At 41.1% G+C, this 13,483-nt stretch overlaps 1 protein-coding gene and 1 pseudogene across 1 annotated transcript; one reads left to right on the top strand and one right to left on the bottom strand.

Annotated features, from left to right (window-relative positions):
- Positions 1-4,673, bottom strand: part of LOC111962959 (C-1-tetrahydrofolate synthase, cytoplasmic-like) — a 29,773-nt pseudogene extending 25,100 nt beyond the window's left edge.
- A 114-nt stretch (positions 4,674-4,787) lies between these two features.
- LOC111963210 (uncharacterized protein C14orf28 homolog) lies at positions 4,788-9,995 on the top strand. Its single transcript, XM_023986510.2, has 6 exons — positions 4,788-5,153; positions 6,029-6,553; positions 8,481-8,570; positions 8,662-8,796; positions 9,038-9,232; positions 9,341-9,995. The coding sequence occupies exons 1-5, from the start codon at positions 5,068-5,070 to the stop codon at positions 9,219-9,221; spliced, it is 1,020 nt and encodes a 339-aa protein (XP_023842278.1). The 5' UTR covers positions 4,788-5,067; the 3' UTR covers positions 9,222-9,232; positions 9,341-9,995.
- The last annotated feature ends 3,488 nt before the right edge of the window (positions 9,996-13,483 follow it).

Here is a 13,483-nt window from a genome sequence, read left to right as displayed (position 1 = left end):
GTATTTCACCCAGTAGATATGGGGTTTACCAAAATCGGGTTTGTTTTCGAATTCTTTGTGGATCTGAATCTGAGGGAAATATGTGTCTCTAATATGGCCATACATTGGGCAGGAGGTTAGGAAGTGCAGCTCAGTTTCCACCTCATTTTGTGGGCAGTGTGCACATAGCCTGTCTTCTCTTGAGAGCCAGGTCTGCCTAGCGGCCTTTCCAAATAGCAAGGCTATGCTCACTGAGTCTATACATAGTCAAAGCTTTCCTTAAGTTTGGGTCAGTCACAGTGGTCAGGTATTCTGCCACTGTGTACTCTCTGTTTAGGCCAAATAGCATTCTCGTTTGCTCTGTTTTTTTGTTAATTCTTTCCAATGTGTCAAGTAATTATTCTTTTGTTTCTCATGATTTGGTTGGGTCTAATTGTGTTGCTGTCCTGGGGCTCTGTGGGGTGTGTTTGTGAACAGAGCCCCAGGACCAGCTTGCTTAGGGGACTCTTCTCCAGGTTTATCTCTCTGTAGGTGATGGCTTTGTTATGGAAGGTTTGGAATCGCTTCCTTTTAGGTGGTTGTAGAATTTAACGGCTCTTTTCTGGATTTTGATAATTAGCGGGTATCGGCCTAATTCTGCTCTGCATGCATTATTTGGTGTTCTACGTTGTACACTTAGGATATTTTTGCAGAATTCTGCATGCAGAGTCTCAATTTGGGTGGTCCCATTTTGTGAATTCTTGGTGGTGAGCGGACCCCAGACCTCACAACCATAAAGGGCAATGGGTTCTATAACTGATTAAAGTATTTTTAGCCAGATCCTAATTGGTATGTTGAATTTATGTTCCTTTTGATGGCATAGAATGCCCTTCTTGCCTTGTCTCTCAGATCGTTCACAGCTTTGTGAAGTTACCTGTGGCGCTGATGTTTAGGCCAAGGTATGTATAGTTTGTGTGCTCTAGGGCAACGGTGTCTAGATGAGATTTGTATTTGTGATCCTGGCGACTGGACCTTTTGGAACACAATTATTTTGGTCTTACTGAGATTTACTGTCAGGGCCCAGGTCTGGCAGAAGATCTAGGTGCAGCTGTAGGCCCTCCTTGGTTGGTGACAGAAGTACTAGATCATCAGCAAACAGACATTTGACTTCAGATTCTAGGAGGGTGAGCCGGTGCTGCAGACTTTTCTAGTGCCCTCACCTATTCGTTGATATATATGTTGAAGAGGGGTGGGGCTTAAGCTGCATCCCTGTCTCACCCCATGGCCATGTGGGAAGAAATGTGTGTGTTTTTTATCTATTTTTACCGCACACTTGTGTTTGTGTAAATGGATTTTATAATGTTATATGTTTTCCCCAACACCACTTCCATCAATTTGTATAGCAGACCCTCATGCCAAATTTAGTCTAAGGCTTTTTTGAATCAACTAGCATGAGAAGAACGCCTTTGTTTTGGTTTGTTTGTTGTCAATTAGGTTGAGGGTGTGGAGAATCCAGTGGGTTCTGGTAGCCTTTAATAGTTGATTCTAAGATTTGTATTTGATCATGTATATGTTTTTGCTGTTTGTTCTTTGTTATAGAGCCAAAAAGATAGAAGTGGTTTACCCATACATCTCCATTTTGGATAGACAAGTCTTCGTGTTGTTGTTTGTTTAGTGTTTTCCAATTTTCCCAGAATTGGTTAGAGTCTATGGATTCTTCAATTACATTGAGCTGATTTCTGACGTGCTGGTCATTCTTTTTCCATAGTGTATTTCTGTATTGTTTTAGTGATTCACCATAGTGAAGGCGTAGACTCAGGTTTTCCGGGTATCTATGTTTTTGGTTGGACAGGTTTCTCAATTTCTTTCTTAGATTTTTGCATTCTCCATCAAACTATTTGTCATTGTTGTTCATTTCCTTCGGTTTTCTATTTGAGATTTTTAGATTTGATAGGGAAGCTGAGAGGTCAAATATACTGTTAAGATTTTCTACTGCCAAGTTTACACCTTCACTATTACAGTGGAACGTTTTATCCAGGAAGTTGTCTAAAAGGGATTGTTTTTTGGTAGGTTTCCAAACTACATTCCTTCCATCTATAGCATTTCTTAATATTACTCAGTTCCTTTGGCTTTGATGCCTCATGATTGAGTATTGCTCTGTTTAAGTAGACTGTGATTTTGCTGTGGTCTGATAGGGGTGTCAGTGGGCTGACTGTGAACACTCTGAGAGACTGGGTTGAGGTCAGTGATAAAGTAGTCTACAGTACTACTGCCAAGAGATGAGCTATAGGTGTACCTACCATATGAGTCCCCTTGAAGCCTACCATTGACTATGTACATACCTAGCGTGCGACAGAGTTGCAGGAGTTGTGACCCGTTTTTGTTGGTTATGTTGTCATAGTTGTGCCTAGGGGGGCATATGGGGGAAGGAATGCTGTCACCTCCAGGCAGGTGTTTGCCCCCATGTGTGCTCAGAGTGTCAGGTTCTTGTCCGGTTCTGGCAGTTAGGTTGCCACAGACTAGTACATGTCCCTGGGCCTGGAAACGATTGATTTCCCCCTCCAGGATGGAGAAGCTGTCTTCATTAAAGTATGGGTATCCTAGTGGGGGGATATAGGTAGCACACAGGAGGACATTTTTCTCTGTTAAGATATTTTCCTTTTGAATTTCTAGCCAAATGTAAAATGTTCCTGTTTTGATTAATTTAATGGAGTGAGTTAGGTCTGCTCTATACCAAATTAGCATACCCCCTGAGTCCCTTCCCTGTTTCACACCTGGTAGTTTGGTGGATGGTACGACCAGCGTTCTGTAACCTAGAGGGCAACCAGTGGGTCCGTCTCCTCTATACCAGGTTTCTTGTAGAATGACAATGTCTGTATTTCTGATTTCTTTGATGAAGTCCAGGTTCCTGCTCTTTAGGTCAAAGGCAGATGACCTCAGGCCTTGGATATTCCAGGATGAGATAGTGAAGGCTTTGTGCTCCATAAAGTGTCCAATGTTGCTGATCGTGTGGTTTGGCCTCAGGTCAGTAAATGTGACCAAAGCCTGCTGAGCATCTGGTACCCTTGTCAGGAGGGTTATTAGGGTGGCTTGGGGTTCTTCATTTGTCTGCTCTGCTGTGATGTCGACGCTATGGTCAGGGTCTGGTTTGGACTGTTTGGACTGTTCTGCTGTCGAGACTTTTGTCGGGAGCTGAGGTGGGCTGTTCTGCTGGCTTCTCTGCGGGGGTGGCCACCTCTAGTGGGTTGTCCTCTGTCACACGCCATCCCCCTCAACCTCTCCTCTAGCAGTCTGATCCTCACCTCTAGTGCTCTGTTCTTCTCCTTCTCTTTATATTTTTGAAGTTGTCTCACCACAGTCCAGAGTGCAGATATGTCTCTTTCCACCTACAGCTCTCCGGGTCTGGTTAAGGGGTTGTTGTTGTGCTGGACTGTTGTCTGGGTCTGTGCTGACTGGAGTGTAATCACCTGCTGTTCCAGCTCCACCTGCCTTACCTCCAGCTGGGTAAACGTATCCTTAATTTCATTGAGGGAGTAGTACTCTGTCCTGGGAGGTTGACTTTCCGCTTGGGGTTGCTCATCTGTGGGTTTATATAACGAAGAGGTCTGGTCTGACCCGCTCGGGGTGGTGGTACCTTTCTCAAGGGAGAGCTTCTCCTGCTGGGCCAAGTCTTTGATTAGGTGAAAGTCCAGCTAAAACGGTTTTGGGTTGCCCTGTACCATTACTGTTCCAGACTTATAGAGACTTATATTAGCTAACTCAGGAGTCCTCGTTGTCTAGTATCCTGAGTTTCCACCCCTCGTTAACAACACCTCTCTTAACTAATATAGCACTGTGCCATGCCAGGGGATGGTTTGTGTGGAAGGTTGCTGATGTTCCCATGTTTATAATAGTCAGCAAAAAGTGTCTCTTGATTTTTCATAAGGAGCTTCATTTTGTGATCTTTTCTTGCCTTATCATTCTTTACTGTATTTGAATTACCTCTGAACAGCAGGAGGCAGCTTCTAAGGCCTCTCGATTTGGTTGGAGTAGACTGTTCAATTCTCCTGCCATTGTTGGGCTAAAGGGCTTTGACATTCTCACTTGACACATCAGGACTAATTGAAGTTGTATCAAGCTTGGCAGCCTTAATTTAGCATGCAATCCTTATKAAGTTAATGTAATGTATTTTTCTTCTTGGCTTTTGGAAATAAAATATAGCTTCAGACTAAACATTACTCACTCAGTTCCAGGTTGGATGGTGTTTTCAGGTTTCTGTTGTTTTCCCAGAGCATTTGCTGTATAMCGTTGGAATAATAATCTTTGGTAGTTGAAAACCTTCCAGGTGATTCCGTAATTACGTCCAAAACCAGGTTGTGGGTTTTGATTTGGAGTGAAGGTTATGTTGTAGAGGGTAGTATCCTGTATATGTTCCTGACAAAAAAATCCAAGTTTACCTAACTCTAAATCTATCTTTTTTAAGAACATGCTGAAAAATGCAMGAGCTCATCTGATCATGACCTCTCAGTCTCTCTCTCAGCTTGTCTCTTCACTCTGACTGGGTTTTGATTCTGATTACTGATGGTGGTAATGTTGTAAATGAGCTACGATGCTAGCGTAGCCCACATCAATAATGCTCGTACAATTTTTCGATATGGCCATAAAAACTTCTAAGAATATTGGCATAAGTAACTAAAGACGATGATACTAGTGGGTGGAGTCATTTGTGTTGCTGTTAATGCGGTCAACCTACCAGAGAACAGTCTGAGTTGAGGGCAGGAACTGTTGGCCAYTCACATGCGTCTTAAAATCATACTAAACCCCTACCACAGAGGACGCAATAAAATGTACACCTCTGCGCGCCTCTTCTTGAGGAGGAGGCAGATGTGTGGAAAATCTCATGAAAAGCAAAGATCTTTCAGACAGCAGGTGGCAGCATTGCACTTCTGGAAAAAAAAAGTCTTAACAAAACAATGAATGTGGGCGTGGCTATGTGGTGCAATGGGCGTAACTTGACATTGCTCAGGATGTTTTGAAGCTTTCTCGAGGGTTATAGAAAATACTAGTAGTGGTCATATAAGGATTTGTGGCTGTTGGCCTGAATTAAGARATGAAGAAATACAGAGAACGATGGAGAGCAAATTCTGCATTTTGACCGACACAGAAGACCTCAGAACCCTAATTTCAAGTACCGAAGATAATCTGCAAATTGAAAGGTAACGCGTTAGCTAGCTAAATTTCATTGGCGGGGCTAGCTAYCTAGGCTAGCAAACCAATAACTAAATATCTTGCCAAACAGTAGATTAACCGACATCAACAGTATTCAATATTGCATCGACAACTAAACGCATCAACACTAGGTTTTAGAAGGCTGCACTTAGCTAGGTAGCTAACTATCTAACTAGCTATATTCAAAGCTAGCTAGCGTTAATACTAGCTAGTTACAATGGAGGTACTTAACTAGCTTAATGGTCTGCCAACTAACGTCAGATGGCGTATACCATGACGTGTGTTGCAGTTTGCGTGCKAGAGTATTAATTATAGCTAACTGACGTTAGCTGCCATGTTCATCTTCTATTCAATTTATCAAATTATGTTGACTACAATAACAATGCTYACTAAAAACTGATAATATATATTTTTTAAATGTAACTAACGTTAGCTGTATTTATTCCTCGTGTTATTATTTTTCTATTTATCTTTCTTATTCTCTGCACTGTAAGCATTTCACTGTTAGTCTACACCTGTTGTTTACGAAGCATGTAACATAACATTTTATGTAATTTACCTGGGATTGCATTGCAAATGTGCATGTCATCATCAGACAGTTTGCTTGCTAACGTTTACAAGGTGATCCCTTGGGCTCTGGCTTGAGGGATGTTTTGCAGTACACTCATTTGTACTTTAATMAATTAGGCATTTAGTAAATGATGAATACCTTCCTTCATCAAGACCATACAGGAAAAKCCTTATTAGTCATAAGGAAGATTTAGGATTGAGGATATAAGGTGAGCCTCGCTCTGTGCTTAAAATCAACTTCACCCCTTAGCCTAGGAGAATGATAACTTATACCTTCATGTTGTCTCCTTAGGACAAAGACTTTGTTTGAGGAGATCCGTGCATCCATCAACAACAATGAAGAAGAGGACCGTTCCTTTTGGAGGCCTGTGCTCCCATGGGGGGGTGTCTACACCATCAGGGCGGGGAGGAGGGCCATCTCATGCACCCCTCTGTATGTTAAGATAAGCCTAAAGAACACCTGCACAATTGATGGGTTCCTCATGATCCTCTATATAATACTGAGAGACAACCACAGCTTTCCCCGGGAGGTGGGCATCTTTCTGGGCAGGCAGTTTGTAGAGCATTTCCTCTACCTGATGGACTCGTATGACTACACCACCGTTAAGATGCTGTGGATCTGGGACAGGATGTCCAAAAGGCAGTACCGCTCAGTGATCCACCATGCAGCGTTGGAGATCGACCTGTTTGGTAACGAACATGAGAACTTCACCAAGAACTTAGAGACAATGCTGTCCACTATGCAGGAGAGCCTATGRACCAACTGGAGCTGTCCTGCTCGCTTCCAGGAGTTCTTACAGAGAACCATCAACATCAAGTAAGAGAGGCAGAGGCTGTAAGTCTAAGTTTGATAGCTGGTCAGTGTGGGAGGATTTTCTTTGTTCCTTATCTCCCAGAGTTTCTGATCAGATTACAGTGATCCTTCATTAGTATAGAAATTAATAGTTAGTTACTACAAATAAAGTATGAACTCAATTAGTTCAGTGGGGTGAACTGGACTATGTCCAAATGGGAGGGCCTTCCCTGTTTCTATTGCTTGCTTTGCTAATTCTTCTGGACAGCTGGTCTACACCTGTCTTCAAGAAGCTTTTATTTCTCCCCTTTGACTCGCTGCTTGACTAAAATAAGGCCCAGCTGTCTATAATGCTCACAGCAGGGTTGTGCTCAATTCAGAATTTTAGAATTGACTCCCATTCAACTCATGAGTTGAAATTGAATTGGCCACACCRCACATGTTGCAGAGTTTGAGTGMCAGGAAGTAMAATTTTTWATTCRGTGCAATTCAAAGAAATTCCWCGAAGTCATAGAACATAAGAGTTTAATTGAATCTGGCAGGTGGGTTGTTCCACTTCAAAAAGCACATAAAAGAAGATTTTYACACCCACCATCTCCGATTGTTCTGAAATTGTTTGTAGTTAGAAACAGATAAGATAAGCATTTCTACAACATTTTGTTGATTGRACCCTAATTGGCCATTTCAATTTATAGGATTTATATAGTATTCAATYAATATAGTACCTAATGTTCGATTTGCACAAAAARCTCTTAACAATGATTACGATGTAAGGAATCCAAGTAAATGGTCAAAGGCCAGAAGATGCGACTTGGAGTGTTGTTCTTTCATGTAATATATTCTCAGTGAATTTAGTGTTTTTTTTATTTTTTATCAATTGTTTCATCAATATTTTATATGAATGTATACAATGACATGCTTGATGTTTTATATACAAGATGTATATTTGTATAGACCTACACATAATATACTCTGAGTGTACAAAACATMAGAAACACCTGCTCTTTCCATCACAGACTGACCAGGTGAATCCAGGTGAAAGCTATGAACCCTTATTGATGTCACTTGTTGTATCCACTTCAATCAGTGTAGATGAAGGGAAGGAGACAGGTTAAAGGTATTCTTCGGGATTTTGGCAGATGCCTTTAGGCTAGTAGATACCCATAGACTTCCAGTCATTGTGCTAATGCTAGTTAGCATTGGCTCGCAAAACTACCTCTAACTTCCTTCGTACTGGACACAGAGACACAAAAATGGTATCCACGAGTTCGTCTGACTCTAGGGAAGTAAATAAAGGGCATCTCCCAAAATTCTGAAGGGTTTTTCACTCAACAGTTTCCCGTGTGTATAAAGAATGGTCCACCACCTAAAGGACATCCAGCCAACTTGACACAACTGTGGGAAGCATTTGAGTCAATATGGGCCAGCATCCCTGTGGAACGCTTTCGACACCTTTGTGGAGTCCATGCCCCAACAAATTGATTCTGTTCTGACGGCAAAAGGGTGTACAACTCAATATTAGGAAGGTGTTCCTAATGTTTTATACACTCAGTGTTGAATAGAAGAGGCATTTGAATTTCACTAAATTCAATTATATTGCAATTCTGTATCCTGTTTACTACTTGAATTGGAAAGAATTGAGCATAATCCTGGCTCGCAGTAGAAAATAATGAAGAGAGCAGTTGGTTTCTAAACAGCTCTGGTTCAATCTCTGCCAGAGCCTTATAAAGSTATGTTTACCCACGGTGGGCTATATTTAGACAGTGGACTATACCTATTACCAAATCCCAACTATTTCAGTCGTTTTCATAGGTGCTTTTCTTTCTGGTGGAGATTAAAATTATGAATTAGGTTCGTGTAAATGCATCTATGTAGCCTGATACTGGTTAGAGCTAACCCTAACTACATGGTGTTCAGAGTCTGACTTCTTASCCTTGTTCTTCTTTCCCAGTCCTCCTCATGAGCTGCCCCATAGAGATCCCATTCAGTCAGCGGTGGAGGAGTTCTTCTGTCCCAAAATCATTCTCTGCAAAGAACTGGGGTGAGACATAACGTGAATGTTGAACCATCATATCCTATAATCTCTCCTGGTCTTTTCTATGATGCTGACTGATTTCCTGTCTGTTCTGCAGGTGTAATGGGTTGAGGGAGTTTTCTCAGAGGGTCTTCTGCCATGGCCCACCTCCTTTTGTCATTCTCAACATGCAGCTATGGAAGTCTGAGGAGCTGTCCTACGTTCCTTACCATCTGGCTCTGTCCCAACACAGGTAAGGAAACCATGTAGAGCAGGAGGACTCCAATCCCAGCCTCATTGTCTGATGCTGTTCTTTTTCTCCCTGGTTGTTCATTTAATGTCAATATCGGCAGTCTGTTTTTTTTATTTTGTTGAAACAGTAACCTCCTTGCCTGTACTTTGCTATTTTCATTGATTTCATTAAGCGTTTTCTGGTAACCGAGACAGTTTTTTAACATGCTAAAAAATACAACCGTCTCTGTGCTTTTCAATAGGTACTCACTGGAAGGCGCCACACTCTTCAACAAGGAAGAGCATCACTACTCTGCAGCCTTCCAGATAGARGGCTACTGGATGCACTATGACGGGCTGAGGAGCGACAARCTGATCCTGTTAAACAAGCCCCCTGAACTCCTGCTGCTCTCTTCCCTTGTCTACATCCGCGCCTCAGACAAATGAGGTGCACAAAGGTAACCAAACAGGGATGGGGTCAGATCCATTTTTCATTACTTACTTGAATTAAAATTCTCCTGAATAGAATTGAACCAAAACTGAATTAACCCCAACTTTGTCACCAGGGTCCTGACGGGACACGGAAGGAAGGAAGGAGGGAGACACTCAACAGCACTAATAGAAAGGAATCTTTAGAAAATTGCTCACCTACACTTACACCTTCCTGTCTTTCTTTTTGTTGCCCTTAATTCACAAGAAAAATAATCCTTTACCTTACATTTGGTTAATCATGGTTTTGTCTTTCATTCCTCAGTGAGAACATACCATAACTTTTTGTTTAGCACAATCATATTTTATGACATGTCAACAACTTCCTTCTTCTGTTTTATACTTTAAGATTATTTTTGAAGTGATGTGCTCTATTTTGCCTTACTGTTGCCTCTGAAACTGTGTGCAAAGTGATAAGTGCGTCTTCTCTTTGGCCATGCTTGGAATCCAAGAATATATGTATGAACTATAGTAGTTCTGGGCAGGTATGCATATTGAAGAATGAACTCATAGCTTTACTGCATAAATGTTTGTTGAAAGGTTTGCTTGCAGCGTGTTCTCTTGGGTGGGATGGCATTCAGAGAAGCAAATTCAGCTAATTCAACTTTGATGTAGACTTGTCAACAGGGTATATAAGCTAGACCAGCAAAGCTTCTGTGAGAGTTGGTACAATACTACAATCTAATTGTGCATACCAGCCCTGACTTCAGATTAAACTGGTGCTTTTTTAAATACTATTTCCACTGTAGTTTTGAAACCATTTAAGTATTGCTTTGTATTTTGTGGAAATTCAATCATTATCCTTGATTTACTTGCTGTTTTAAGTTGTCCATATTATTTTTATTTATCCATTATTTTACCAGGTAAGTTGACTGAGACACATTCTCATTTACAGCAACGACCTGGGGATAGTTACAGGGGAGAGGAGGGGGATGAATGAGCCAATTGTAAACGGGATTATTAGGTGGCTGATGGTTTGAACGCCAGATTGGGAATTTTAGCCAGGACACCGGGGTTAACACCCCTACTCTTACGATAAGTGCCAATGGGATCTTTAATGACCTCAGAGAGTCGGACACCCGTTAACGTCCCATCCAAAAGACTGCACCTTAACATAGGGCAGTGTCCCCAGTCACTGCCCTGGGGCATTGGGATATTTTTTAGACCAGAGGAAAGAGTGCCTCCTATTGGCCCTCCAACACCACTTCCAGCAGCATCTGGTCTCCCATCCAGGGACTGACCAGGACCAACCCTGTTTAGCTTCAGAAGCAAGCCGGCAGTGGTATGCTGCTGACTACTTGATGGAAGTGAAAATGTCAGTGATTGTTAGAATACATGCTCCAATAATTGTATAAAATCAGTTCTGTCTTAAATGTCAGTAATTACAAGTACCCCAGCACAGTGACATTACAGAAGTGCTTCTTGAGTGCTTGCTTGTTTGCCTTTCATAGTAGCATATGATATCCTGCACAATTCAATAAGGTAAATTACATCCCAATCTAAAGATGTCAAACCTGTAAATATTAGTATACAAATGTGATTTTGTAATGCATTTGCTCATTTAGAAATGAACAGAGCATTGAACCATCACATTGTGCCTTTTGMCAATTTATCAGTGTACAATTTCATTCTTGACAGAACTACATAATGAAACTCTTAGAGCAAAAATACTTGTTCATGTGTGTATCTATGCTTTTCATTCTTAAGTCTTTTTTTTAAACCAATACAAATTTTATATGCGAACGTGTTTGTTTTCYTTGCTCGTGTGCACCATAACTAAGAAACAAGAGCCAAAGAACAGCGTACCTTTAAGGCAGGCATTTATTAATTTTAACTGGGTACGACGGCACACACAAACTGGCTAAAATGTATGTTCAATCAAAGCATGATAACATTTTGGAAAAAGATACAGCTTCTACATCAAGGTTCTTGTAGTTCCAGTAATAATCCACAGGATATAGAATTTAACATTATCACCGTAAGCCAGTTCAGACACTCATGGGAAATGTAAAAGAAGCAGTGGTAATTTGGCTAACAATGACATCAGTTTCAAATGACTTTCTCAGACAAGTCTTTTCCAGACTTGATTTTAGTATTCCCTCTGCATTCATAAGTAAAACAAGCACTTTGGTGAGTGGTGGCAAAACAAGACATGGTTAGGGCATGATAAAAGTACACARTTATTTTTCTTAAATAACTTCACATTTAGCTATACATCCCTTCATTTTGCAGTTTCACGGTTTCAGATTCCACGTAGAGTCAAGTTTCCCTCCACAGCACAGTAAAAACTAAGTCTGTATACATTCATCCCTAAAATGTATGTTATCTTCAATATCCCCAAGGATAACATCTTTCTATATGTAGTAGTAGTATCAACTGCTTGACAATGGATGGCAGCTGCAGACAATCATGCCTGCGCGATTTTCACTCTGTTCTGGCTCATCCTCCCAAGCTGTTGTAGATGGACAAATGCCTAACATCAAGAATTGAAACAGAAAAGCACAATTGCAAGAAAATRTAAAAGGGATAAGACTATTCAATTAAAATGGTTAAAGTAATACAGTATTAGTTCATTTTATACTATGTGCACTAAGTTATCTTAGGATGTTCCAAGGATGTCATATTTCACCTATTGCAATATGTTGGATTTGGGTTGARTATTCATACGAAGGACATCTGAAGAAAATGAAAACCAATTAATGGTTATGTGAATAGGAGCTGTACATTCATGCAGGTTGAAATMGTATATTTACTTCCATCCCATGGCAGCGTAAACTTTTTTTGCAATCATAGATTAATTTAGATGTTTCCACTGAAATGTTAAAGCCCACTATTCCAAGATGAGGAAAAAACAGCAGCAGGTTTAACCATGAAACAACTTGTTTTAGAAATAAATTCACTTTTAAAGGCAATTTAACATCGCCTAAGATTCAACCATCAGCATTTAAAGACAATGCTCCCAATACGCTGATGCTGCAATGGTCTCTTATTGCTAGAGCAGAATAAACAGTCTTAAGATGTTTGGGGGGGGGGGGGGGTCCCTTTCTTATTATTAATCCAAGGTAACGTTTTAGAGGGTAAGAGCTAAAGAGTATAGGTAATCACAATTGACAAGTGTGTAAATGGAACACAACACTGCAGCACTGTAACTGCAAGGCTGCTCTCTGGTGAGAGACTAGATCAGATGGCTTAGAGCAAGACCCATACAGTCAGTCTTGTGCCAATCTTACATTACATGCAAACTGGGATTTTTACTGGAATTACAATCCATTTGATTGTCTGCAAACTTTCCCCAGTACATGTGAACTGACTTGCACAACATTGTTAATAGCTCTTCAAAGATYAGAGCACACAATGCAAAGTGGGATGGGGAAAACAGACAAAAGGTTTGAACGGTGGTGGTCTTTCAGACAATATAAAACGTGTGATAATGTCACAGCAATATGAAACACCTTGACTTTTGAGGCTAAATTCAAAGCAAAAATAATTGTATCCACAAATGTATTGCATTGTTTAAATTCCATGAACCTAAATTGAGACCCATGTACAAATTGAAGTTGCACTACTCATCAATAAGTTTGGTAAGTGCAATGCAGAGCTCACTTTAAGTTTTCCTCATGTACAATACAAGGAAACTGCTCTTACACTCTGGACCAACAGGGATTGAGTTTCTCTATCTGTAGCCTCGTGTTACCTGTCCTTCAGCGTGGCCCAAAGCTACAACACCCAGACTCGGRCTGCAGCCATCTAACCCAGGCGAGCGCTTTGAGCTCAGTCATGTCTCCATGCCCTTGTCTGTCTGCCATGTCTCTCTCCGAGGTCCAAATAGTTTGTGACAGTGACAATTTTGCTTGACATAGAACACAGCCCTTACTGCTCCATATCCACCCCATCCATATGACAGAATGTCACACGTACTATGCATTAGCAGMGAAAATAACCATTTTGAGTCTGGCACACAGGAGAAYGTTACACCAGACTTGTGAAAGCAGGTCATCTTTTGGCACTTCACAAGGCTGTGTATATCCACTCTTGCCTAAGCTCCTCAGGAAGACCTTGGCCACATGTGGCTTCTCACACATGCTTCATCAGAGCAAGCAAGCAAGCAAAGAAAGGGGGTGTAGGGGTCATTACATTTTAGGCATTTAGCAGACACTCTTATCCAGAACGACTTGCAGGAGCAATTAGGGTTAAGTGCCTTACTCAAGGGGACAGAGATT

This window comes from Salvelinus sp. IW2-2015, linkage group LG4q.2, assembly GCF_002910315.2.
Source record: "Salvelinus sp. IW2-2015 linkage group LG4q.2, ASM291031v2, whole genome shotgun sequence".
NCBI lineage: Eukaryota > Metazoa > Chordata > Actinopteri > Salmoniformes > Salmonidae > Salvelinus > Salvelinus sp. IW2-2015.
The sequence above is the reverse complement of the archived record's forward strand: the minus strand, read 5'-3'. Positions and strand labels throughout refer to the sequence as shown.